Below are 26,727 nucleotides of genomic sequence, written 5' to 3'. Positions count from 1 at the left end.
ACTACTGGTGACACGACACCTTTGGTTGATCAACTGTCATGGGCGGAGGAGGCATAACGGGGCTTCTGGATATGCAGAGCAGAGGTGAAATCAAACGTTTCATAACAGGGGAGAGGAGGATTAGTAGAATATGAACATACGGTAGGAATAATGAGCAGAAGGGAGTATGTGCATTTTCATTGCTGGTGTAACTGCTGTAAGTAAGGAGAATCAAACCACTTACACAAGTGGACTCCGTTTGGGATTTATTCTCATATTTTCAAATGCACGAAAATACATCTATGTTACTTTTAAACAAATGTAAAAAAACAACACGCTGACAAGTCCAAACACTGGAATCTCCTTGGCTTTAAAAACAACAACAATTTAAGACTTAGTAGATTTAACAGGAGCAGGCGGTCCTCATGACGACAAGTTATGTTAAGTTAAGTTATATGAAGAGTTTTGTTCGTTTAACACATTTGCTTATGAAACAGTTTTTTTTTGATGGCAGTAATAATAATTTATATTTTTCCCAATATTGCCTGATGCATGTCAGGTAGGTAGCAACATTTTTTCCAAAATATAGCAATATAGCATTTTGAAATGAAACCCTTCATATACTTCTATGCATATAAAAGTGGCATCCCATGCCAAAGTCTAAAACAACCAATGTTCCGTTAGTACCTTACAAATATGTACACAAGTAGACGCATATAAAAAAACATGAATGTTGTGTATCAGATGCTGTCGTTTCCTGACAGAAGACTGAGATATTGAGATAATGAGACTGTTGGGTTCAAGCTAATTTCTCATGAGTGCAAGATTATGTGAAATTCTCCATGAAAGGTTTAGTTCCAGTTTTTGAAGAATTGCTTGAAGATGATGGTCTCCCTCCCTTGTGGCAGGATCTCCACCTGCAGTGAGGAATGGGAATATCACTTTAACTGCTGATTGTACAGTATACAAATACAGCTAATAAGTGAGTATGTATACTGTAAGTAAGTGCGGAAGTAAGTTAGTAAAACTTTAGCACCTTTTTAAAGACAAGTTACAAAGTGCTTTACATCAACATCGGCACAGAAAAAAGAAAACAGGAACACACAGCATATATATGACAAAAAAAAAGCAGACATAACATACATACAAATACAGAAGGCATACAGCAACCAGTCACTCCCCAGAGAACACCCTTGAAGTTAAAGAAACCCTAAAAAGGTGAGGTTTTAAATGTTTAAAACATTAAAAGATTTTATTGGATTATTCCCTCCATTTTCAACCCAATAGACCCTTTTCATCACGCTATTCCCCCCAGTTCGTTCCCCTCGACACGCTGTACAGGCACCCCGACCGACCAGAGGAGGCACTAGTGCAGCGACCACGGCACATACCCTTAATCCGGCTTCCCACCCACAGACACGACCAACTTTACGGACGCCCGACCAGGCTGGAGGTAACACGGGGGCTCGAACCTGCGACCCTTATGTTGGTAGGTGGGGAATCTACCGCTGCGCTATCCGGACCGCCCAGATATTTTTTTTAAACATTCATAAGACTCAGCTGATCTAATGGGAGGGGGGAGATTATTCCAAATTCTGGGCACCAGGGCAGCAAAAGCGCAGTCACCTTTGCTTTTTAGTTTGGCCAACAGGAGTTGGTTGGAAGACTGCACGGTAGCATAATGGCTTAGTAGCCCGGAAATGTATGGAGGAGCTAAGCAGTGTATAAGTGATTAAAACAAGCTTAAAATCGATCCTGCACTTCACTGGCAGCCAATGCAGTGAGGCTAAAATAGGAGTGATGTGAGATCTAAGGCCAGGCCTAGATAATAGCCTAGCTGCTGCATTTTGTACGAGCTGAAGACGTGCCAGACGTGCCAGGGCAGCTTGACTAAGGCAGGTGAAAAGGGCATATTGCCATAGTCAAGATGGGGGGGAAATAAAGGCATGAATGATACGTCCTAAGTCAGAGGCCGATAATAATGGTCTGATTTTTGCAATGTTTCAGAGTTGAAAAAAGCAGGATTGAACCATTTGTTGAGATGGTGTTTGAATTTCAATTTAGGGTCAAATATAATGCCAAGATTCCTAGCGTTTGTTTTGACAAAGGGGGCAAGTGGGCCAGTATTTTCAGGGCCGAAATGAGGAGCTCAGTTTCGTCAGAAACCAGCAAATGGTTGCATTTAGTGGAGGTGGCGGTGGCCTTCCCAGACCTATAGAATATCACTTAACATCATAACAAGCTCCTGCTACAGGCTGCAGGAGTCGAAGTTGATGATATATAACGCTACTGTTAGGGTTGCTGTGAGACATGTGGATTTAGGTGCGGATACTTGATGGCCAAGACACACTTGGTAACTGAAGTCTCGATAACTAGGAACGCTGTGGAACTTGATAGCTGGGTCTGCAAGGTTCGAAAGATGGGAACTGTTGCAGAGGGTTGTCGTGAGATTAGTCTATGAACAACTGCAGAGGACCTGCAGAACCGAACCTTTATAGGTCCCGGACATGACATCACCTTGTGTTATGACATCATCAGTGAGTGATCTATGACATCACAGCAGGAATGATGACATCATCCTAACAGCTACTGTATGATGATAAGGTTTACAGTAAGGATTGAATGTATCTGTGTTTTCCTTTGTACAGTTTGGCACAACATTATACAATGTCTAATTTCTGGAGGGCTCACCTGTGTTTTCATCCTGGGGTAGTTCATTTGCTGGATGAAGTTATCCGCCATCTTCAGGGCCTCCCTCTTCTCCTCAGCATTGGCTCCCATACCTGTCAGTCATCAGTGAACTAGATTGGTACTGGTGGTTGAAGAGGTGCAGCCATCTGCTGCCATTCATTCTGGTACAGTATGAAAATCAACTGCACAGACTTGAACATGACCCAGCCTTAAAGGAACACTCCGGCCATTTTGAATCAGCGTTGTATCATCACAAAATCAGTAGTATATCCAAAAACTGTAAACAGTTTTGCAGTCATTCAATTAGTTTGGCAGTTATTCATAGGTTTCAAGGGGCGTTACGTGCTGCCCGGAACGCCCACCTGACGGTCCAAAAAAAAACTTGTTCATTCCGCTGCCCGCCGAGTCGACTAGTTTCTCACGCTGTGTTTGTTCAGCCAAAATGCCGGATACCTGTTGTGCTATCGGTTGCACTAACCGACGAGGAGACACGCCTGGCTTGTGCTTTTACAGAATCCCGTCGGAGAAAGAAAACTCAGAAAGGAGGAGGTTACAATAATGATTAAAATACCCCGTTAACGTTACTTGAGCTTACCTTTGATGAAATGTTGGCCGCAAAGACGTGTGTACTTTGATGGTAGAAAAAAAGCCATTTGCCCTCCCCAGCGACTGAACCACGTCTAATCGCACAAATCCACAACCTCCTCCTTTCTAGGTTTTCTTTCTCCGACGGGATTCTGTAAAAGCACAAGCCAGGCGTGTCTCCTCGTCGGTTAGTGCAACCGATAGCACAACAGGTAATCGGCATTTTGGCTGAACAAACACAGCGTGAGAAACTAGTCGTTTTTTTAGTTTTTAGTTTTGTTTTTTACCGTCAGGTGGGCGTTCCCGGCAGCACGTAACGCCCCTTGAAAGCTATGAATAGAGAGTTGATTTGAATGAAGTTGTGGACCAGTGATGTCATTTGTGCATGAATGGCATCACTGGCAGGGCCGTATCTACCATATGGGCAACCTGGGCAGGTGCCCAGGGGCCCCCAACATGAAGGGGTCCTAAAAAAAATGCTAATCTGGCCTTCCTTGATCACTGGTCCACAACTTAACTCAAATAAACTCTCAATAACTATCAAACTACATGAATGCCTGCAAAACTGATTACAGTTTTCGGATATACTGATTTTGGAGAGGAAGAGGTTGCTATACTCTGATATCTCACTCTCAGTCTCACCTCCTCCTGAAACTGTTGATCAAATTTTTTTACAACAAGGCTCATTAAAATTTCATTAAATTAGCTACTGATCAAACAATTATCCCCAGGTATGCGTTTCAGCAGGCAGAGGTTTTCTACCTTTCCAGACGAAGATCTTTCCGTTGGCCCCATTGTCCAGAATGAAGCAGTCGTCGCGCACCAGCAGCTCCTTGGCAAATGGGCTCTTCTCCGACACTTTGGTCATCGTCATCGAGCCTGTCGCATCAGACACCTACAGTATGGAGTAAATGATGAACACAGGGTTTTTCTTGTTTGATTACAAAATCAGGTTTCTGATTAAAATTAATTAATTAAGAAAAAACAAAAGTAAATAGGTCATTGTAAGTTAAGAGACACAAATATAGTAATATATGTCATAACTATATTGTATTGTATTGTATTGTATTGTACTAGGCTCGGCCGCTGCGCAGCCTCACCCATAGCTCGGCCTCGCTTGCTCTATTGGCACGTGCGGGTGTGTGTGTGTTGCTTGCTAAATGTTATTGCATCAGTGATGTCACAATGTCTCCTTGTGTGTGTGTGTGTGTGTGTGTGTGTGTGTGCCCCCCTATGACATCACTGATCAGTCTTGTCACAATGCCTCCTTGTGTGTGTGTGTGAGTGAGTGAGTGTGTGTGTGTGTGTGTGTGTGTGTGTGCGCCCTTATGACATCACTTTTGACATCATCACTGATGACATAACATCATTAGCTAATTAGCCTAATTAAAAAAATCCGTCAGGTCACCCGCACGGGTGCCCTTTACACACCCTGAATGTTTCAGGCCGATCGCACCTAAAACAGCATAGCTATGGCTGAACACAGAACTTGAAACAAACAAACAAACAAACAAACAAACAAAGTCCACATACGCAATTGTATATATAAGATTGTATCTTGTCTGACTGCCACAGATGCAAAAATAATTTCCAAAAGGCAATAAATTAAACTAACTACGGTAACTAACTAACTAACTAACTAACTAACTAGATTTGGCATATGGATGCAGTATTCACTGTTTGACAAGTGAAGCTACCTTGTAGAGGGAGGCAGAGTTGGAAGCGTCTGCTTTGCTGTCCTCCTCTGGAGTGCTCTCTGCGAGCGCTGGCACCGGGCCCAGGACCTGCTCATCAAGAGAGTGGAGATGTTTATGTAAGCAAAGATGACACCAACCTCAGAAACCTTACCAACAGAAAAACACATTCAGAGCTTTCTTTTGGACTGATTTTTTCTAGTGTCACTTGATGATCGTGTGTGTGTGTGTGTGTGTGTGTGTGTGTGTGTGTGTGTGTGTGTGTGTGTGTGTGTGTGTGTGTGCGCGCGCGTGCATGCGTGCATGCGTGAGTGTGTGTATCTGTCTGTCTGCAGCTAATGTTGCATAATACTGGACCAATGATATTTTCTGTGCACATTAATGCTTGTATCAAGTCAACGAGCTCTCATGGTTGTGGTGATTCACAATTGTAATGGTTGGAAAAAATACTGTAGCTTGCTTGAAAGTTTTGTTAGCAGTTGTGTTGAAGAACATTCTTGGCAATTTGAGGCAGCGGTCGTATTTGAGCTGCTACTGTGCAGGTTAACGGTTAACTAGCAGAGGGAGGGAGTGGGCGAGCGAGAGTGAGGGAGTGGCTACCGTCATGGTTAATTAATTAATAAATGCATTTTTATTATTGTGTCATGCATACTTTGTGATTACAAGACACCATTAATTCATGCAAAACCAGGACCATTATAGTGTAGCTAGCATAGAGGCTAGCACTATTAAGCAACAACAACAACAACAACAACATCACTACCACCAACAGCAGCAGCAGCAAAGGACGAAAACAGAGAGACTGGGGGATCTTTCACATTCAGTTCATCAAACCATCCATGACTAGGGTATAGTCCTCCTAGTCCTAATTCCCTGACAGATACTTAGTAAGTGTTACTGGAAATCAGAATTTCTTTTCCAGGCTTTTGAAAATTAAATTAGCACTCTTGAATGCATCAAAATTAACAATGTCCTCTATGATCTCTATATCAAGTATGAATTAAGTGACTATTATCGAAGGAGGTAGGTGACAATCAGCCTCTTAGTCTATAAAGTCTTTAGAATAGAATTAAACATTTGAGTGCACTGAGGCACAGCTTGCTGTCGGACAGGATCACTTTAGCCCATTGATACCTGATGCAGCATTTGCGTGTATATCCCTCATTTGTGTGCGTATCCCTTTTCGGTCTTAAAGGGATACGCACACAAATGCTGCATCAGGTATCAATGGGTTAAGAGCCGATGTCAGTCAGTTTACCTTGAGCATCTCTGGTGGCTCCTCCCCCTCGCAGATGTCCACGATGCGGGCTTTCCCGTGTCTGTCCGTGTCACGGATCAGCGAGGCGATCTCGCGCACCTTCTGCTTCTCGAAGATGTTGGCCTGGGAGCCGATCCACGACATGATCGTCTGGAGGTCAAGGAAGCAGCATGAGATCATAACTCTGACAGTCTCAGTTTCACAGCAAACCATTTCTTCTTCTTCTTTTTTCAATACAGCTACATCGCACGTTTTTCAATTAACCTCCTATATATCAGGCATACAGATCTACTCAGATTTAGGGAAGTACCAGGAGAGTCTACTGTTACAGTTGTCACTTTGACTTGATTTTCAAGATCAGATTCAAACTAGAGACCATCTTGCGATCGGATCACATCAGCCATGACGAATGTGGGCCAGGGGCGTAAAGTGTGTGTGTGTGTGTGGGGGGGGGGGGGGGGGGGGAAGGACACGGGCCACCTTGTTCGGTCACACCCATTTTCAAACTCAACCTTCATTTTCATGTCAACTACACACTTGTAAAGTTTCATAACTGCGTCTTACACGGTTTTGATGCTATCGTGCTAACGAAATCTGTCCACAGACATATAAACACCTGGCAAAACCGCATTCTATGGTATTCCTGCTGATATAGGTGTCTCTAGGACCACATTTTGCTATGATGACACACATACAGTCACACACACACACACACACACACACACACACACACACACACACAGTACACTAGGCTTGAATACGGCTGTCCTGTTGTATTTGACTTTTATTTAAATCTGTCCACTTCCATGCATAACTTAACTTACTACCACTTTCCCTTTTCATCACATACACTGCTTGTATTATTCCCACTGTGGCTGGATTATGTAAAAAAATCCCTCACAATGTTAGACCACTCCCATATACAGTATGGTCTTTGAAAGCAATGGGCAAAATTACTTTTTGTGTGCCACTCAGATGGACTGAATGAGGAAAAGTGTCAAAGTTGTTTTGTCTCACCTCGCCGAGGTCGAGGATGAAGCAGTCTCCCTTGTTGAAGCTGTCCCAGGACAGCTCCACCTCCTTGGCACGGATGTTGCGCTTCCCTTTGATCTGGTACAGCCTCTGCACCGTCCCCGAGCCCTGAGCCCTCCTGAAGCCCGACTCCACGCCGCCCTCCTGTGAGGAAAAGTACAGGACGTTCAGGTGAAGCTGGAGGCAACATCCTTTTCTTCTAAGGTACATGTGCAGTCACCAGCCGCTTCTTTTCAACCTGAGAACCAAGAGTTTCACCGGCAGGATGTAGCGCCTGGGAGACTCACGCTATTCCCCCCAGTTCCCCTCCCCTCCCCCCCCCCCCCGAACAGGCTGCCCAGAGGAGGCACTAGTGCAGTGACCATACATACCCTTAATCCGGCTTCCCACCCGCAAACACGGCCAAATCTTGTGCCTGACGTACCACAGGGGGCTCGAACTTGTGACTTTGTGTTGGTAGGTAGGGAATCTACCGCTGCACTACCGGGCCCCCAAGCAGCCTCAAAACTTGACAATTTGGGGATACAAGGTTTTTCCAAACCCATAGAGAGGACCTTATTCAACCGGAGTTTAAATGATGGAATGTGTCAAAATTGGAATTACTTGGGTTTTCACATGATCACAGTGATATCCCCACTCATGAATTGTCACGAATTCCAGCTGGTATTTCAAAGTTTCAAGTTTTTCAGTCATACAAACATTTCACGAGTTCAACCAGCCTCCACCGTTAAGGCTATCCCGTTCTTGGCTGGCCCCCCACCTTGTAGCTGATCCCTCTGGGGAAGAGGATCATGAACTCCGGGGACTCGTAGCCCTGGACCTGCCGGTGCTGAATGGGGTCACCACCCAGGAAGTTGTCCAGCTGGGTGGCCAGCATGGCACACGCCACCTGCTCGTCCCGAGATGACTTCTCACCTGTCAGACACGGAAACACGGAAAGAATTGAGAAATCCAGAATACAGTATGTCCGTTAAAAAGAATGAAAACGCTACTCAGATTACACTTGGGGGTGTCAAGTGTTTCAGACAGCGACTCCTTTCGTGGTAGAGGTGAAGGAGCGAGAGAGAGAGCAGATCAAGAAAAAAGAGAGAGGGAGTGACAGAGAGAGAAAAGAGAAGTAAAGGTAAAGTCCCAACGATTGTCACACACCTGAGTGTGCGAAATGTGTTCTCCCGCATTTGACCCATCCCCTGGGGGAGCGGTGAGCAGCAGCAGTGCCACGCTCGGGAATCATATGGTGATCTAACCCCCCAAATTCCAATCCAAGTGAGTGTAACCGAGTGAATCGGAGTTCCTGTGAGTCCCGAGTGGTAGTGAGTTGTTCGTTAAACTCACTCCCCGGTATAAAGGCCCGTTAACCAGCTCCGCCAAGGGAGCTAGCTCTCTTGGCACTGCGGTTAGCACGTGCACTTTGCAAGAGGGAGATCGTGGAATCTAATCCTGCCTCCACCGCCGGACAAGCCCTTGACATGGGGTTGCTGCCAGCCCAGGACTGTCAACACAACGCGGGTTACATTGGTGCCGTGACCCAGATGCCCAGTGGGTGTGCGGAGTGAGTTTAGGTGGGGTGAGTCTAATAACCGAGTGAATCAGAGTCCTGGTGAGTCGCGACTCGCGAGTGGTAGCGAGTTGTTGGGTTAAAGTCACTCCCCCACTATAAAGGCCCGTTAACCAGCCATTGCGGTTAACGCGGTTTAGCGTGTGCGCTTTGCAAGCGGGAGATCGAGAGATCGAATCCCCCCCCCCTCCACCCCCTGGGCACGCCCCTCAACATAGGTCGCTGTGTGTGTGTGTGTGTGTGTGTGTGTGTGTGTGTGTGTGTGTCTGCGGACATGTCAACACCACACGGGTTACACGAGGATAGGAGGAACAGAAGAAAGGGAGAGAGCGGAAAAAGGGAAGAGTATCAGCGCGGCGTGCGGTCGGAGAGGTTAAGGGTGGATGTCAAAAAAGGGACGCGGGCGCGGGAACAAAGAGGCACCGACAGGCGTGAGGGGTGACAGGCGTGAGGGGTGACAGGTCGTGAGGGGTGACAGGTCGCCGAGACAAAGGGGACGAGAAGAAACAGACACACTCAATGACAACACGCGGGTTGTGAGCGAGGCATGGGAGAGAGAGGACATGCTTGAGCAGCGAGGGAGTCTCTCCGAGCTGTGACAATCAGCTTAGTGTTACCTAAGCACCGGATACATGCTGGAAACAACAGCCACATTTGAGTACTGTCTAAGTCCTCTTGCATTTTTAACGAGCTCTGCTCAAAACCTGACCATCCCTTTTCCCTCGGGAGTCCCTCTCCCTCCCTCCCTCCCTCTCTCTCTCTCTCTCTCTCTCACACACACACACACACACACACACACACACACACACATCATCCTCCCGTCCCGGCTCCATCCAGCCTCACTCTCCTCCACAATGGGTCAACTGTGCGTCTCGTGTGTCAACTCCATTAGCGGGAGGGTTATAGCTTTTCAACCTCTGGCCCTTAATTAGGTGTGTAGTGCTCTCAGGATGCTCGCTAAGCAGCACGTCGGCCGCAGGCAGCGCATTAAGCCAACACAATGCAAGCATGGAAACACCTTTCCACTGCACAGTCAGTACAGCAGAGTCACTCCACCAGCTCTCCAAAACACACGCTGAAAGATGTCCCCTCATTATCTCTTCTCGTCTCGCCATTTTGCTCTTATTTTTGTTTCTTACACAAATATAAATAGTGACGTTGATGCCTGTGTATGAATTTCTCTCCAAAGCCTTTGCATCAAGGCAAAGGGCGGCTATAGACGGTTTTAACTTGACAACAAAAACATTCTAAATTGAACCCCCGCTCACTTCCTGTTGCAGTGTTTGCTATGGACATAAAAGAAAAAAAAACATTCAAGTGCAGGACTGACCATTCCGTGAAAACCGTCTATACAGCTGAGCAGCGAAAACAAAAGTAACGATGTCGAGTGAATATTTCTGCAGTTTGCCGAATGCTGAGAAAAAGGAAGTGCTGTGGGGTTGCGCTCTGGTGAAAACCGTCTATACTTTATTAAGACTCTAAAATATGAGATTATTTGATTTGTTTCATACTTTTTTGGTTACTGCATCATTTCATTTTTTGTGTGTTATTTCATCGTTTTCATGTATTCACTGTTCTTCTAAAATTAGGAAAAATCGTAAAAATAAAGAAAGATGTGTCTTCTTCTATTTTTATCTTCAGTTTGCGTGCAGCAATGCGTGCTCAAGGTGCTCCATGGCACACGGGGCACTGATTTGGAAACTCACTCCCTTCACTTGATACTTGGCACCAAACGGCAAAAACAATGGAACTGCCTCTGACCTTTACACATCCAAGTCCTCATGTAGCTCTCCAAACACACACACACGCACACACGCACACACGCACACACATGCACACATACACGCACGCACGCACACACACACGCACGCACGCACGCACACACGCACACACGCACACACGCACACACACACACACACACACACACACACACACACACACACACACACACACACACACACACACACACGCTCTCCCTACTGAAAGATATCCCCTTATCTCTTCTCATCTCTCCATTTTGCTCTTATCAATGACACCTCCTCCTTGGATTGTAGCTGTTGTTGCTGGTTGTTTATTAAAAAAATATATATATATTTTAATTATTTTAAATATATTTATTTATTTATTATTTATTTATTTAATTTATTATATTGTAATATAATTAATATAATTTAATATTATACATTGTTTTTCTTGTCTCTATGTACACTGCCTTGTTTCATCATGTTAGGGGTCAGAGGGTGGGGTGGAGGGGGTTGGTGGGAGGAAAATAAACTTGATGTGTGTGTTTTCCTCTCATATGTACAGTATATATATATATATATATATATATATATATATATATATATATATATATAGTCCATAAACAGTTGTATCTCCAGTCTCTCACCTATCCACATGTGCAGGTCGGCCCCCTGCTGGCCGCGGTTCGACAGCACCAGGTAGGAGTCTCCGTTGAAGAAGGCCCCCACCTCCGAGGGATCCAGCAGCACCGCCTTCATCTTCTCCACCCTCCACACGCGGAGGCCCGGCTCCCGGATCTCTGGCCCAAACTGCCCTGGCGAATTGAATCGGAGCATACTGCATGGAGAGAGGAGGAGCAGAAGAGCGGTGAGTAAGGTGGAGAAGTGGAGATCAAGGCAGAGAGAAGAGTAGGTACAGAGAGATTTGGACCTAAGTGCAGGCCTACAGATGGGAAAGCTTGGGAAAGAATCAGTGCAGGGAATCATTTAATTTGCCAAAATACGATCATTTTGCTATTTACCTGCCAAATATGATTTTAACAATGGAAAAGACCTCTGAAAATGTGTCTTATCAGCTGCAAAAGTGAATGGTAGTTTCGATCAACTGCAGGGGCAGAATTTAAACTGGCTGAAAAAGGAAGTGTAGCCTTTATTTATAAGTGTGTTCTTCCTGTTTGGGGCAGGATGTAAGGCTTTGCATGAAGTAAGTAGGAGAAAAAGCAGAAGTTGACCCACACACAGTCCCTACAAATGAGGGAAGTAGCTCATTTGTCACGAAGACGAGTAACTGACTTCCTTTCTGGCATGTGTCAGGTGTTATATATAATATAGGTTGAGGCCACGTCTGGTTTAGCTGGCTCAGCCTGGCTGGGGGCGTGGTCAGGGTGGGGTAAAAACCCCTGTTCTATCCATTCAGCAAAGTTAGAATTTAGCTGATAGCCCAGCCCAGGCAGACACGATCGGGGATTTAAACACCGCAGTAAACGCACATCTGAGCAGACGTCTTGTGTTCTGCTCTAGAACCCCCAAACCTGTAGTTTAGAGCCGCAGCACCGTCTTTTGGTGAGTCAGCCCATGAGATATATGGGCCGTTTAACATTTTGTGGGCGTTCCCAGACATGCGGACTGTCTCTATACATGAGTGACCACCCAAATGTGTGAGCGCAGTAACCACAGTAACCACAGAGGGCGCTTGTTGCAGGCTAACAGTACTACAGTGGGGTCAATGGCCTTAGTAAATGTAGGCCTTATTCAAAAGAACTTTACGATGAGGTAATGCAAATATCACTTATAGGATATTAGGGGGATTATCATTATTTTTTACCTTATGTGGGCATTATGACCAAAACATAACCTCAGTTTGAGCATTCACAGAGGGGCTTGTAACGAGAAGACCCCCCACCTGATGTTGATTCTTTCCCCCATAAGAAACGATCATGTGCTCACATGTTTTGGTGGTCACAGATTGTGGTGTACCATTCTGGCACCAGAAACAGTTATAAGTTGGCACCTGGATTAAAACAACTTGGCACGGGCTGAAAAAAAAAACTTTTGGGTGTATGCCAATTGCCAAAGAAAGTTTATGAAAGTGGATCCGGGGTCAAATGCCTACAAAGCACAATATCCCTGAACAAAGACAGAGATGGATGGAGGATGTGGTTAATTCATGTGACGAGCGCTATTAGGTCGAAGACAAGAACCAAAGTGAGGGGTCGTGTTGCTGCTCGAAGAGCATTACATCACTTTTATGCAACACAACGCCGAGCGGACACGCCAGCGCCAGCGCCTATACACAAGCTGGATCATGTCACATATGAGTGAGAGCCAGGTATAGACTTTCACAATTAACTCACTTTATTGCACGAGAAGAAAGTCAAATATGTGTCACCCATCTATGGCTCTAGTATCTTCTTTGACCACGTTCTGCCTCCTCTCACTCTGTCCCACTGTTTGGTTTTGGTCACAACTGCCAGAATTGAGATAGGCACAGCGCTGACTTTCTGGGCGTCTCTCCTCATCAAATGTGTCGGGTCACGATTTCCAGGTACGGATCAGAATACGCAAATGATAGAGAATCACAAATCTCAGAGGTGCAGATTTAAAAACCGGAACTTCAAAGCACTCCCCCCCGGCACTCAAATCAAACGGAAAACACATCATATTCTTTAGATATCACATCACTTATCAAAAGTGTGATTGCTCTCACGCAGAGGAAATAGCAATCAAGATCTATTTGGTTTGCTTCATCACAAATCATCAGAGAAACGACACCCAATAGCAAATGTCCAAACATAAACAGACTGCAATGGGACGCACTTCATAGCTTGATTGCAAAATGCATTACTTCATATTTGGACGTGTGATGTGCAACTCCATGCTTCTGTATACTGTAGATAGGTCTTCATTGCATGATAATGCACTTCCATTTGAAACCTTATCTGGTTCCCACAGTGCAGCTACATGAAACCGTCTCTGTTTCTGTTCTGTCAAACAGCTGTCAATACAAACAGGCCCTGCGCACCACAGGGGTTCCCAGGTATCTATTCTGCATCCATATCATTGTTGCAGTCTCATGCTTCCAAATAACATGGGTGGAGCGTTAACTACATCTTCCAAGATAATCATTATTATTATTACAGTTTATGTTTCAGTTGAGCAGCTAGACAGGCGCCAGGCGAACGTGGCTCAGTGTATATAACCTCGGTTGGCGTGGTTATAATAGATGATTACAGTCGATTGATGACACAATAACTAGGGACACTAATCCACCATATCTGATGCTTCTTCCAACTCTCTTACATCGTGTGTGTGTGTGTGTGTGTGTGTGTGTGTGTGTGTGTGTGTGTGTGTGTGTGTGTGCGTGCGTGCGTGTCTGATCAGAAAGGATGTAAACTACAGTGCTGTCTCGCACCGGCAAAAAAAATTAATACAATGCTAACTTTGAGGCCTAATCTTGATTTGTCTCCAGACTTCAGACATGGGATGACAAATTCAAAAACGACTCCACAGACAGTGGGGGGGGGGGGGGGGGGGGGGGGAGGAGCTATCAGGGCTGTGTGCCTCCTTCGTGGCAGATCACACAACAGAATCAGCACAGGATGTCGGCTAGGGCTGTGGCGATTCACTTATCTCCCGATTCGATACTATCACGATTCTTGGGTGCCGATTCGATTTATATTGCGATTCTTAAGTATTGCGATTCTACGATTATTGCGATTCGATATTACGATTTATTGCGATTTTTGTTTATTTTTTTCTTTTATTTTTTCAGTTTGTTTGCTTTTTTACACTAGATTAGAACATGGGAAAAGTTGAATCATACACTAGAGACTGTATATTATATATCATGAGTAGGGCTGGGCGATATAGTTAAAAACAGGGGCGGACTGGGATCATAATTCAGGCCGGGCATTAGATACCAAGCAGGCCAGGCCGATATGGGCCAACGCGCGTGAAATTTGGGCCGTTTGAAGCCAGATTTGGGCCGTTTGAAGTCCAATTTTACAATGAGATGCACCCACTTTAACCCTGAAGTGTAATTATTACTTCAGACTAACTAATAAAGTAATAAAACCACTAGTAAACCAGTAGGCGGCGCCTGGCCTGCTGTTCAGTGAGTGGCCTGACTGCAAGCACCCAAAAAAAAAAAAAAAAAAAAAAAAAGGTTTTTTTTTTTTTTTTTTTTTGCGATTATCGATTCTGGAATAAAAGATCGATCCAAAAAATCGTGACATTAAAAATCGCGATACTTAGGTGAATCGATTTTTTCCCCCACCCCTAATGTCGGCGCCCGCTCCACCCCATTTTTCTGCTGTCACCAGCGGTTTTAAAACCACGGTTTTACAGTTTCCAAGATAATAAAATCATCCCTCTCTCCTGATATTTGATATCATCAGCAATTCAATTGATCTCCCTCCAATCATTTTAAAGGGACAGTTCACCCCCCAAAAAAGAAACGAAAATTCTGTCATCTACTCACCGTCATGCCAGTTGAAACACAGGTGAAGTTTGTCCACAGGGAGGTTGCCCTGCATAACGAGAGAGAGAGAGAGAGAGAGAGAGAGAGAGAGAGAGAGAGAGAGAGAAAGAGAGAGAGCAGTCCCCATTGACTTCAGTTGAAGTCCCTCTTGAGTAAACTGGACAAACCTCACCTTGTGTTTCAACTGACATAAGGGTGAGAAGATGATGACAGGATTTTCATTTTTGGGTGAACTGTCCCTTTAACGAACCACGGCTAGTAAAGAGGTCACGTGTTGGAAGGGAGGACATCAAAACAAAGGAGTACAATAGTGACTGTCAATAGAAACAGAGGGGGGGGGGGGGCATGGGTCATGTAGAGGTAAAAACACTCCACCACGGAGACGTGGGTTCAATTCCCGGTAGCGGTACTTCCAGCTTGGTCAGTCATTCCCTTTCCTACAGACACAATTGGCTATGTCGGCGGGTGGGAAGCCGGTGGGGTATGGTACGCTGCACTAGCGCCTCCTCTGGTCGGTCTGTTCGGGAGGAGGGGAACGGGGGGGGGGGGGGGGGAATAGCGTGATCCTCCCGGCTCCCACGTGCCACATCCTGCCGGTGAAACTCCTCGTTGTGACTGCACATGTATCGGAGGAAGCGTGTACTCGCCAGAGGGGGGTGGAGCGGAGCAACGACCGGGACAGCAGGGGCAACGGGGGAGACAATGGGAGACAAAAATCCAGGGGGAAAAAAGAAGGAAAGAAAAACCAGACGGACGGACGGACAGTAAATATTTGAACGCATAAAACGGTCGATAGGGCACCGATAGAGTGAGGAGAGGGAGGAGAGGAGAGGAGAGGGCCGATGACAGCACATGCAAGGTCCCGCGGGCGGGTTAGGGTTACAGTGCTTAGACAGCCACTTGAAGAGTAAGTAAGGGGCAGAGAGAAAATGCCCCCGATCCACTTAACTGTACGTTCTCCCCTGGTACCTCCGGCATGATTCCCCCATCTGGCTCCATTCTGCGTGTCCACTGGAGTGTGTGTGGGAGTGTGTGAGCGAGGGAACGAGAGGGCTGGCGAGGAGGAGTGTTTGTGCTCACCTGCCCTGGTTAGCTTATATGTAGGCGGTAACTGGAGCCGCGGTGATGATACCCGCGGCCCGTGAGTGTGTGTGTGTGTGTGTGTGGTGTTGTTGGTGGGGGGGCGGAGTCGGGTTCCCTGCATGGTTCCTGGCTATAAAGCTAAACACCAAACTGATACCAGTGGCTCCTGCATTACGTTACCGGCTTTCCTGGGGAAGCTAAAGCAGGTCTGGCCTAGGATGGGAGACTGCTGCTGGAAGTGGTGTTAGAGGAGTGGGCAGTAGGAGGTGCTCTTCCCCTCTGGTCTGAATGGTCTGATTAATAATCTCCCCAATGCCCCGGGGCAGAGACAGGGACTCTGACCCCCCTCTCTGCTTCCCTCTTCTTCTCCTTCTTCTCCTCTCGGCTAGCGCTCGCTCTTACATTATTGTTTCCGACATCACGGAGCAAAGGCCCTGACTTTCACACTCCTTATTTTTCCTGGCTTGTCATTTTCGGTGATACAGGAATCAAAATGTGTTGATCAATTTGGATAGGAGCCTGAGCGAAATGCATGAAAAGTATACTGAACAAAAAATTTAAACACAACATGTTTCACGAGCTAAAAATATATATCAAATATCACATAATTTAAAAAGAGAGAGAGATCGTATTTCTCTCTCTCTCTCTCTCTAAACTAATGCACAAATGTATTACCATCCCTGTCAGTGAGTGTCTCTCCTTGGCAGAGAATGCTCTCTCCACTAATCTCTTTAAAAAGCATTGATTTCAAATTACAGTTTAATCACTACTACCGAGGCCATTAATCTAGGCTAATGACCAGATTAATGGCTATAGTAGTAGTAGTAGTAGTAGTAGTAGTCATTAGATTGGATTAGATTCTAATCCAATCTAGTAATGACTTTTGGTGGGGAACAAATAAAGGAAGGGATGAATCCTATAATAAGAATCCAAAGTCTGTGTGTGTGTGTGTGTGTGTGTGTGTGTGTGTGTGTGTGTGTGTGTGTGTGTGTGTGTGTGTGCGTGCGTACGTGTGTGTGTGAGAGAGAGAGAGAGAGAGAGAGAGAGAGAGAGCAGAAATTGTGATGGGCCACAGCTATGCCATTTGACGTGCGATCGCGCTCATTCTTTTAGGAAGTGTAAGAGCACCTAACAGAGCCGGGTTTTCTAATTAGGTAATCAGGGCAGACTAAATGGGCAAAAATGGCTAATTACTGGCCAAAATGAGTGAACACAGGTTCAGCACCATGGAGAGCCCGTTCGTTTGGTACTGATGGAGGACACCGGAGTGGAGGAGCACAGCTGAGCTGAGTTGGAAAACCCTCTGGGGAGAGAGAGAGAGAGAGAGAGAGAGAGAGAGAGGAGAGGCTGCATGCATGCCAACTCTGTGAGTGAGGCCTGACTAAATGGCCAGTCACACGGGGACGGGCACTACGCTAGTGAAAGCCAAAAGAGAGTCCTTTCTTGTCTTGATATGTGGCCAAAGAGACGGAAGACAAAAGAGAGTCCTTTCTTGTCTTGATATGTGGCCAAAGAGAAGCCAATGCAGGCAGAGAGGTTGGGAGAAAGAACTGGCCCCTAGGCCTTGGCCACTGGAGCGGTTAGTGGTGTCTGGTTAGATGATGGAGAGAGAGAGAGAGAGAGAGAGAGAGAGAGAGAGCGAGAGAGAAAGAGAGAGAGAGAGAGAGAGAGAGAGAGAGAGAGAGAGAGAGAGAGAGAGAGGTGGAGACATAAGGTCAGAGATAGGGTATGGGGGTCACTGAACCAATCAGTCATTCATGCGTTGTTAACCAGACAGAAATATGAGAGCAGACAATATGCAGGCAGACAGAGGAGGAGGCCTGGAGAGACCTGAGAGCAATCTGTCGATTGACTGTGTGTGTGTGTGTGTGTGTGTGTGTGTGTGTGTGTGTGTGTGTGTGCGTGTGCGTGCGTGTGTGCATGCGTGTGTGTGTGTGTGTGTCTGTGTGTGTCTGTGTGTGTGTGTGTGTGTGTGTGTCTAGCTCGGTGTACTGTATGTTTATGAGATTAAGAGAGTGAAATCAACACAGTGGGATAAAGCCCAGTCATGAAAGATGATATGATTATTATGATGATAGTCGACTATACGTTTCTTTTTTCCTGTCTTATTTTACTCTTTTGCAGCACTGCTTCAAGGTGCTATAAATAAAGTTAAACTTTAGGACTGCACAATATATCAATATTTTATCGATATAGTGATATCAGACTAGATATCGTCTTCGTTATTGGATATCGTAATATGGTGATATGGCATAAGTGTTGTCTTTTCCTGCTTTTGAATGCTGCATTACAGTAAAGTAATGTGAATTTCCCACAACTTACCAGACTCTTTCTTTTATATATTAATGATCTTCCTAAGGTTTGTAATTATTCAAATTGCTTATTATATGCTGACGACACTGTTACATGACTGGATGCAATCTAATCATCTAACTGTTAACGTCAAGAAAACTGAATGTATGTACTTTCGCTCTCCTAGAAAATCTATATCTATGTCTGACCCCATACACTTTGCAAATCCCACATTAACCATAACAGAAACCTATAAATACCTTGGAGTAACACTTGATACTCACCTCACCTACAAACATCACATCAATAACCTAGTCAAGAAGGCAAATCAGAAACTATTTGTTTACAGTAAGATTAGACCATTTCTCACCCTCACTGTTTCAAATACATACCTACCTTGCTGTTGCTGTTTGATTGTATTGATGAATGAATGAATGTTTGTAAATGTAATGTTTTGTTAGGTCTGTAAAATTGTATGTAGTGCAATTGAACATGTTTTTCTATATTAATTATTTTGTTTCATGTACTGCAGAACAGGAACCTGCTGAAAACCAGTTTGTAACTGAGTCAGGCCAGTTAAATGTACATGTGAAATGTCATTTTTATCCCTTCCTGTATAAATAAAGTGAACTGAACTGAACTGTTGTATCTCGGCGTTCTATTTGTTTTTACCCATTTAGTCATTATGTCCACATTACGGATGATGATTATTTATCAAACATCTCATTGTGTAAATATTTGTTTGCATGTTTTTTAGCGGGGGGGTTCCTATCTGAAGGAACCATGTGGAGAACATGCAAACTCCCCACAGAAAGGCCCTTCTGACGAGCCCACCTGGGCCGTATAGGCACTGAGGACACACACCCTCAGTCAGCGCCCACAGCGTCCCAGGCGGGAATTGAACCCCGGACCTTCTTGCAGTGAGGCGACAGCGCTACCACTGCACCACCGTACCCCCGTTGTGTAAATATTTTGTGAAAGCACCAAATAGTCATCCCTACAATCATTTCCCTATTTTACTTACTTACACAAAAGCACATTAGTAATAGCAACCTGGGTGAACTGAACGCTCAACAATCTACAGGTAGGTAGGATCTTTAGATACCACTTCAACACTAAACTTCAAGTAAGTCGTGAAACAGCTGTAAAATCCGAGACCATGAACACACAGGCAGTGAGACAGACAGACAGACAGACAGACAGACACAGACACAGACAGACAGACAAACAATCACAAACAGACAGACAGACAGACAGGCAGGCAGGCAGGCAGGCAGGCAAGCAGACAGACAGACAGACAGTCACAGACAGACAGACAGACAGACAGACAGACAGACAGACAGACAGACAGACAGGCAGGCAGGCAGGCAGGCAGACAGACAGACAGACAGACAGACAGGCACAGACAGACAGGCAGACGACACAGACAGACAGACAGACAGACAGACAGACAGACAGACAGACAGGCAGACACAGATAGACAGACAGACACAGACAGACAGACAGACAGACAGACAGGCAGACAGACAGACAGACAGGCAGACAGACAGACAGACAGACAGACAGGCAGACAGACAGACAGACAGACAGACAGACAGGCAGACAGACAGACAGACAGACAGACAGACAGACAGATAGACAGACAGGCAGGCAGACAGACAGACAGACAGACAGACAGACAGACAGACAGACAGTAAGACAGACAGACAGACAGACAGACACACAGACAGACAGACAGGGTGGGAGGAGGAATATGAGACTGATAACAGAAGATTTCAGAGGGAGAGAGGGAGTGACAGTGTGTGGGAGCGGAGTCACCGGAGTGAAACTTTACGGTCCCGCCCGGCTGCCCTGACATTCCTCTGCTAATTTCAGGAAGGAATGTCAGATGTGCAGATTTGGAAAGGAGTGTACGGGAGAGAGAAATTAATGGAAAAAAATATGAAAGGAAAACAAGAAAAGAGGAAAAATGGAAGAAAGGGTAAACTTGACTCTGGGATTGTAAAGCAGAATGTGAGGTGAAAGGTTTTGTGGTTGGTCTTACCTTGCAAAGGGAGGTGGCGGTGTGGGAGAGAGTGCACGTCTGAGCAAAGAGTGGAGAGAAATGCAATCAGGCAGAGACAAACACGTCCTAAGCACACAATCTCTCTCTCTCTCTCTCACACACACACACACACACACACACAACGTGTGGAGACTTCCTGCCTCTTTCTGCGGTCTTAGCACAGCCCACTGACTCACACACAGAAGCATGCGGAAACTTGACTGAATGCGCCCTTTTCACAGCCGCCATTTTGTGTCAAAAAGGCAGGATAAACACAGGTGCAAACAAAACAATTTCCATGATTGGAAGTTGGAAACCCTCATTACTGTTTTGCTTGCACCTGTGTTTACCCTGCCTTTTTGACACAAAATGGCCACCGTGAAAAGGGCCAATATAGGAACTGGGGTGTAAGCAGAATTTAAGTTCACACCAGGACATTTAAACGAGGCTAATTTGAGAAAGAAACATGTTCTATTTGGTGGAGTGGCTCATATCTTATCCGTTTATCGTAAGCAGTCATTTTTAGACCTTGCCTCAGTCTTCTAGTTTGTTTGTTTTTAATCCTGAAGGCAGAATAGTTTAAGCATTTTTCAGCAAAGCCATTTCTCTAAAAAGTCACATGCACATTAATTTTTTTTCCAACAGCTATAGAATTAATTTTTAAAATATACTGTTTTGATTGCAACATTCCTAACATATAACTTCTGCTGCTAATATCACAATAATCAACACAGGTTTTGGTGAATAGAGCTCAAAAGGCATGTGACTTTTTTGTGACGTCATTGCCCCAGAAGTAGGGGAGATCCGGGACGAATGAAGCAGGGGGACGGAATAAGCTTGTCCTCATATACTATCTTTGATGTAACTCAGGAAGACGATTTTTTCCCCCCATGTTACACTTCCTGGTAGCTCACTTCCTGTGAAATTTCAGCTCGGCCAGTCAGTGGATGGCGGAGATATCCTCCAAAACGTTGCCTTTTCGTCTTATTTTCAAACGTGAGTAAAATATTGCAAACTGTGTATTTTTCTATTAGCGTGTTGGAATTTATTTATTTAATGCTGCTAACGCTATTCATCTGTTAGACCTATCGGTAGACTACAGCTCAATGATTGTTTTGTTTGTAATTTTAGCATATCCTTTGTGTTAGCTTAGCTTTCATCCAGGGAAACGCACGGGGGACAAATAAAGCACTTTGCTCCAATTGCCTTGACTAGGCTATGCATTTATCTGTGCTTGCAGGATAATGCCTCGCATAAGGAAGAGGACCACGGATAGAGGGCAAAAAAATGCACTTTATGAGATAAAATATTATATATATATAGATAAATATAAAATATTGATCACATCAGCAAAATATATAGATAGAAGTTATAATTATATTAATTTGCAACATATAACATACTAAAATGTATTTCATAATACTTATAGTTTCTTAGATGACCAAAAGATGAAGGAATTGTATGTTAATGCCAGAAAAAAAGTTGTCACCTAACCTAACCCTAACCGCTACATTAGTCCCCCGCCTGTGCTTTATTTGTCCCTCCACTGTGGGACAAATGAAGCATTGCGCAGCTTCTGGTTGCCGTCTGATGACGTCTGATGTATTGACCCATGGAACGAAACTACGGTTGGTAATGCCAGAGGACATGTGTAGGTTGCTTACATAAAAAAATTGTAACTCCAGCTGAAACAATCTTTACACAATGACAAAAAAAACAAAAAGTGCTTCATTCGTCCCGGATCTCCCCTAAGTTCGCCATTTAGTTTCTCCATAGACGTTTCAAAAAATCCTTATATAACTAGCTTTAAGGCTGGAACCAAGCCATCCTGTGACCTACTGAATCGTGAGTGACTATAAAACATTCGGTTTGGCGCAAAAAACAAAAATAACAAGCGGGGAAAAGAATCAAATTTATTTAATAGGCTTCTTAAAAACATGCATGGGCTTAAAAAAATAGGCTTCTTAAAGGGATAGTCCACATTTTTAAAGTCTAGCCCTATTGCTACTTACCAATGATGATGTGGTAGAGTTCTTTCTCAGGACGATCCGTGCTGTTCCTCATAGTAGCTCTGGAATAAACAAATGCAAAGTCAATGGGGTCACGATCCTGTATGTACAAGCTGACTGAGGCTCACTGAAAATTTAATGTGATCCACAGTGCACACAAAGTAACTTTCAGTCAGCTTCAGTTTTATTTCATTTTTATTTATCTACCAATCAACATCATCTTTGGTAAGTAGCAAATAGGGCTAGACTTTAAAAAATGTGAACTAACCCTTTAAAAACAGTGCCTCTATAGGAGTACCCTCTCACTGACGACTCGACATCTGTACCTAAAAAAAGACTCACAGGTTGTTATAACATGTGATGCCTGGACCTGACATTTGCTTGATTTACAAACCAAGAAATTCTTCATACTGGACTTAACATGTAGCCATTGTAGAAGACCCCAGGTTTAACGCATGCAACAACACTATATGGTCTTAAAGGGACAGCTCACCCTAAAATCCAAAATACATATTTTTCCTCTCACCTGTAGTGCTATTTATCCATCTATATCGTTTTGGGATAGTTGCCTGAGTTTTGGAGATATTGGCCGCAGAGATGTCTGCCTTCTCTTCAATACAATGGAACTGGATAGCACTCGGCTTGTAGTGCTCGAAGCACCAAAAAAATACATTTGAAAAACTCAACAGCATTGTCGCTTTCCAGAAATCATGACCCGGTTACTCAAGGTAATCCACAGACTTTGTTGTGAGCTGTTTCATGTAGGAACTATTTTCTTTTGCAGTCTCATGTAGGAACTAGCTAGCAGCTAGCGCCTGTAGTCCGGTCAAAAGACAATACAGTAGTTCCTCCATGAAACTGCTCATACCAAGGTCTGTGGATTATCTTGAGTAACGGGGTCATGCTTTCTGGAAAGAGACATTGCTGTTGTTGAGTTTGTCAAATGTATTTCTTTGGCACTTTGAGCACCACAAGCCGAGTGCCATCCAGTTCCATTGTATTGGAGAGAAGGCAGAAACTCTGCGGCCGACATCTCCAAAACTCAGGCAACTAATACAAAACAATATAGATGGATAAATAGCACTACCAACAGGTGAGAGGGAATATGTATTTTGGATTTTAAGGTGAGCTGTTCCTTTAAGGTCTCCATAGTTCGCAAACGTGAACACAGCAACCCAGCCAAAGCTCTGCAAACACTGTGTGAGTCACCAGTGGCCTCGGCCAGACAGACGTGGGAAGCAGATTCCAGAGCTCGCCCTCTGACCATGTGACACCCGACACACAGTCACACTGACAACTATGATTCAGTTTTTCCACAGGTGATCTGGCGTTGGGGAGTCCCTTACAAAGGAGGAGGGAGCACTATGTCATGTCCATGATGTGAATGGACAGGAGCTGTACTTTTACATGATCTATTCCAGTGGTTTTCAAAGTGGGGCCCGGGCCCTCTGGGGGGCTGCCGAAGGGCACTAGGGTGGCCTGGGCAAATTTATGGAAATGCTTAAAAAACATCTTTATGGGGAAGGAAATGATTGAGTTATATTTGTTAATAATACAGGATAATAAACAAAGAATATAATATCTTCTTTATTATATTTTATAATTATATTTGGTGTAGTATTAACAAATATAATTTAATCCTTTCCTTCCCCATAAAAATCATCTTTGCCAAGCCCATCTGTCTGGTCAATCTCCCTCCTCACAGATTTGTTCTGTTCGTCTGTTTAATGTAGTTTATGTTGTCCCTTGGTGTGTTCCCTTAGATTTATTTAATACATTATTCTTTTAACTTTTACTTTGGTGTATGACTCCCCTCATTTGTTACTTCCTTGAGCCAGGTTTGTTAACATGTGAGTTGAGTCATACGCCAAAAGCAAAAGTTAAGACAATAATTTATTAACTAAGGGGAAATAACTAAATAAAAACAAACAGAACAAAATGTGCATCAGGAGGAGGGAGAGAGTTTTAATGGTCTGAAAGTCTCTTCTTTTGTCTTTTTTTTTATACTTTATTTTTGTAAATTTTCATGAAACAAAGCACAAGTAGAACATACTGGAAAAACAAAACAAAACAAAAACAAAACAAAACAGACAGTTGGTCACCTTTACATACATAGACTTACTAGTGGGGGATTCTACTCAGTTCGTACATGTAAACACAATCCATTTCTCCCAGTACTTAGAGTACTTGTCAAGCTGTAGGTTCAAAGAGAAGGTAATTCTCTCCATACTCTGTATGTTGGTCACTATTTCTGTCCAGTCAGTCTTTGTTGGAGGATCGGACTGCAGCCACTTTCTTGTTAAAGCTTTTTTGCTGGCTGCCAGCAGTATTTTTAAGAGATATCTGTCCTGTGACATCAAATTGGTTGCAATGTTACCCAGGTAGATTGTAGGGAAAGAGCAATCAGTTTCTTTACCAAAGTTATCCTTTATTGCTTGTGATACCTCCTGCCAGTATGTCTGGATGGAGGGGCAACTCCAAAATATATGGAAGTGGTCTGCCAGTTGTTCTCCGCACTTCCTCCAACATAGACTCCTTCCCAGATCTGAAAGTCTCTTCTTAAGCCCCAATCAGCCTAATAACCTCAACACCCGGCAAGACAGGGCCAGGAGAATGGGAGGGTCATCGTCACATTTTTAGATGTTTTATTACAGAAAGTGTATGAAACCCATGACCAAAATAGTCATACATTCTGTCACTGTGGTTGGAATTCTAAATAAAATAAATGATTCCCCTTTTTGTTGGGGACCCCCTGGAACCCCCTCAAGGACCACTGGGGGCCCCCGTACCCCACTTTGAGAACCACTGCATCCTCCATGCATCATGTGAGTGAATCAGGCACACATGCCACCTACTTCTGCTTTCACCGTCACACAAGCTGCTCCGCTACAGTCCAAGAATCTAAAAATGGCAGAGCAATGATGACATTACGCAATACACCATTTTAAAATACACTACAGGCGAACAAGATCATAGCTAGCACAAGCTTTTATTTCTTACCTTGCAAAGTTTTTTTTTTTGCCAGTGATGGAGATCCAATCAGGGACCAGGACCTGGGCTGCCATCTGTCACGTGAACTCACATTTCATGTGAGTTCACGTGACGGGCTGGTTTACCAGGCTAAGTCAGTTAGGCTACATAGTCAGATAGCTATAGCCTAAAGTTAATTTCACTCACAAACTGGCATCTCCAACTGACACATTACAGTGGCTATACCGCTAACTACTGCTACCAGTTCATGTTTTGGCTTGGCATTAAGTTAAATTAGTTTATATTTTTACCATTTCAATTTGATTTAAAAGTGTAAACAGGCAAATTACAAAAATGCATGCCTGTGTTGCTTATTTATAGCTACTACTAAGCAATTAGCAGCTATAAGTGAATAAAAATGCAAAATAGGGTATAGCCACAATTAGCCTACACTGTGTCCTTGATCCTTTGATCTGTTGTTTCCCTCTGCTCTGTGTCAGCAGGCACATGATAAAAGTGGGTTTTCTGATTCAAACTCTGGGAAGCTAAATAAACCACCCAACTTCATTTTTTTCTTGAGGTCACAACCTGCTAACATAGGCTGACCTTGCTGAGAAAACTTTGATTTTTAGTTTACAACTAGAGACCATCTTGCCCTGTTATCCAAAAATCACCTCCAACTGCTCTAGCTAGCTACAAAAATCATTTTTTCCCACAGATTTCCACAATATGGTGCCGCCTTGATAACCCTGTCCTCGCATTAAAACAAAACAATTTGGCAGCGTCAGGTTTGACTCGAGGATCCATATTTTCTAGTTATGAATTAGCCACATCCTAATTTGTAGTACAGCTTGATTGAGCCTATTCACCTTATGTAGCCCCGCCCACTTGACCCATTGTGTCACGACCTCCAGTTCAAAACGCCGGCTGACTCATCACATGAGTCAGACAGGTTTATGAGTCACAGGAAGTGGAAACACAATCAGAACTTCCGATTGTGTTTCCACTTCCTGTTAGTCTCTCAAGCCAGACTGTAAGGTGAATTGTTGTTATTTTTACACAGAAGCTGTAAGTCAACTTGATTCAATGTTTTATTAAAGCAATAGCACATAGCAGACAACTATGAAACATTCTTAGTACATTTAAAAATGACTGAAAATGGACACAGATGGAACATGGTCAAAACAAGTCAAACTAGGGCAATAGGAGAGTGCAGACCTCCGCCAAGGCCCATTGTTTGTAGTCTACAACAGATAATGACAGCACTCTGCAGACTAAGCAATCTAAACTGAAACAATCTAACTGTATCT

The 26,727-nt window shown here is 44.2% G+C and overlaps 1 protein-coding gene across 2 annotated transcripts; it reads right to left on the bottom strand.

The window, feature by feature from the left end:
• Positions 1 to 232: 232 nt before the first annotated feature.
• capgb (capping protein (actin filament), gelsolin-like b) lies at positions 233 to 20,574 on the bottom strand. 2 transcript variants are annotated; one of them, XM_083640425.1, is made up of 9 exons: positions 20,439 to 20,574; positions 11,187 to 11,377; positions 8,000 to 8,154; positions 7,225 to 7,383; positions 6,208 to 6,357; positions 4,953 to 5,039; positions 4,018 to 4,150; positions 2,671 to 2,762; positions 233 to 896 (listed from the first exon to the last, which is right to left on the bottom strand). In XM_083640425.1, exons 2-9 carry the CDS (start codon positions 11,374 to 11,376, stop codon positions 831 to 833), a joined length of 1,032 nt encoding a protein of 343 aa, XP_083496551.1. In that variant the 5' UTR covers position 11,377; positions 20,439 to 20,574; the 3' UTR covers positions 233 to 830. The 2 variants fall into 2 exon arrangements, with proteins under 2 accessions (XP_083496551.1, XP_083496550.1); XM_083640424.1 differs by lacking the exon at positions 20,439 to 20,574 and adding an exon at positions 15,969 to 16,059.
• Positions 20,575 to 26,727: the final 6,153 nt, after the last annotated feature.

This window comes from Poromitra crassiceps (assembly GCF_964638095.1).
Source record: "Poromitra crassiceps genome assembly, chromosome: 7".
Taxonomy (NCBI): domain Eukaryota; kingdom Metazoa; phylum Chordata; class Actinopteri; order Beryciformes; family Melamphaidae; genus Poromitra; species Poromitra crassiceps.
This window is presented reverse-complemented; position numbering and strand designations above follow the sequence as displayed.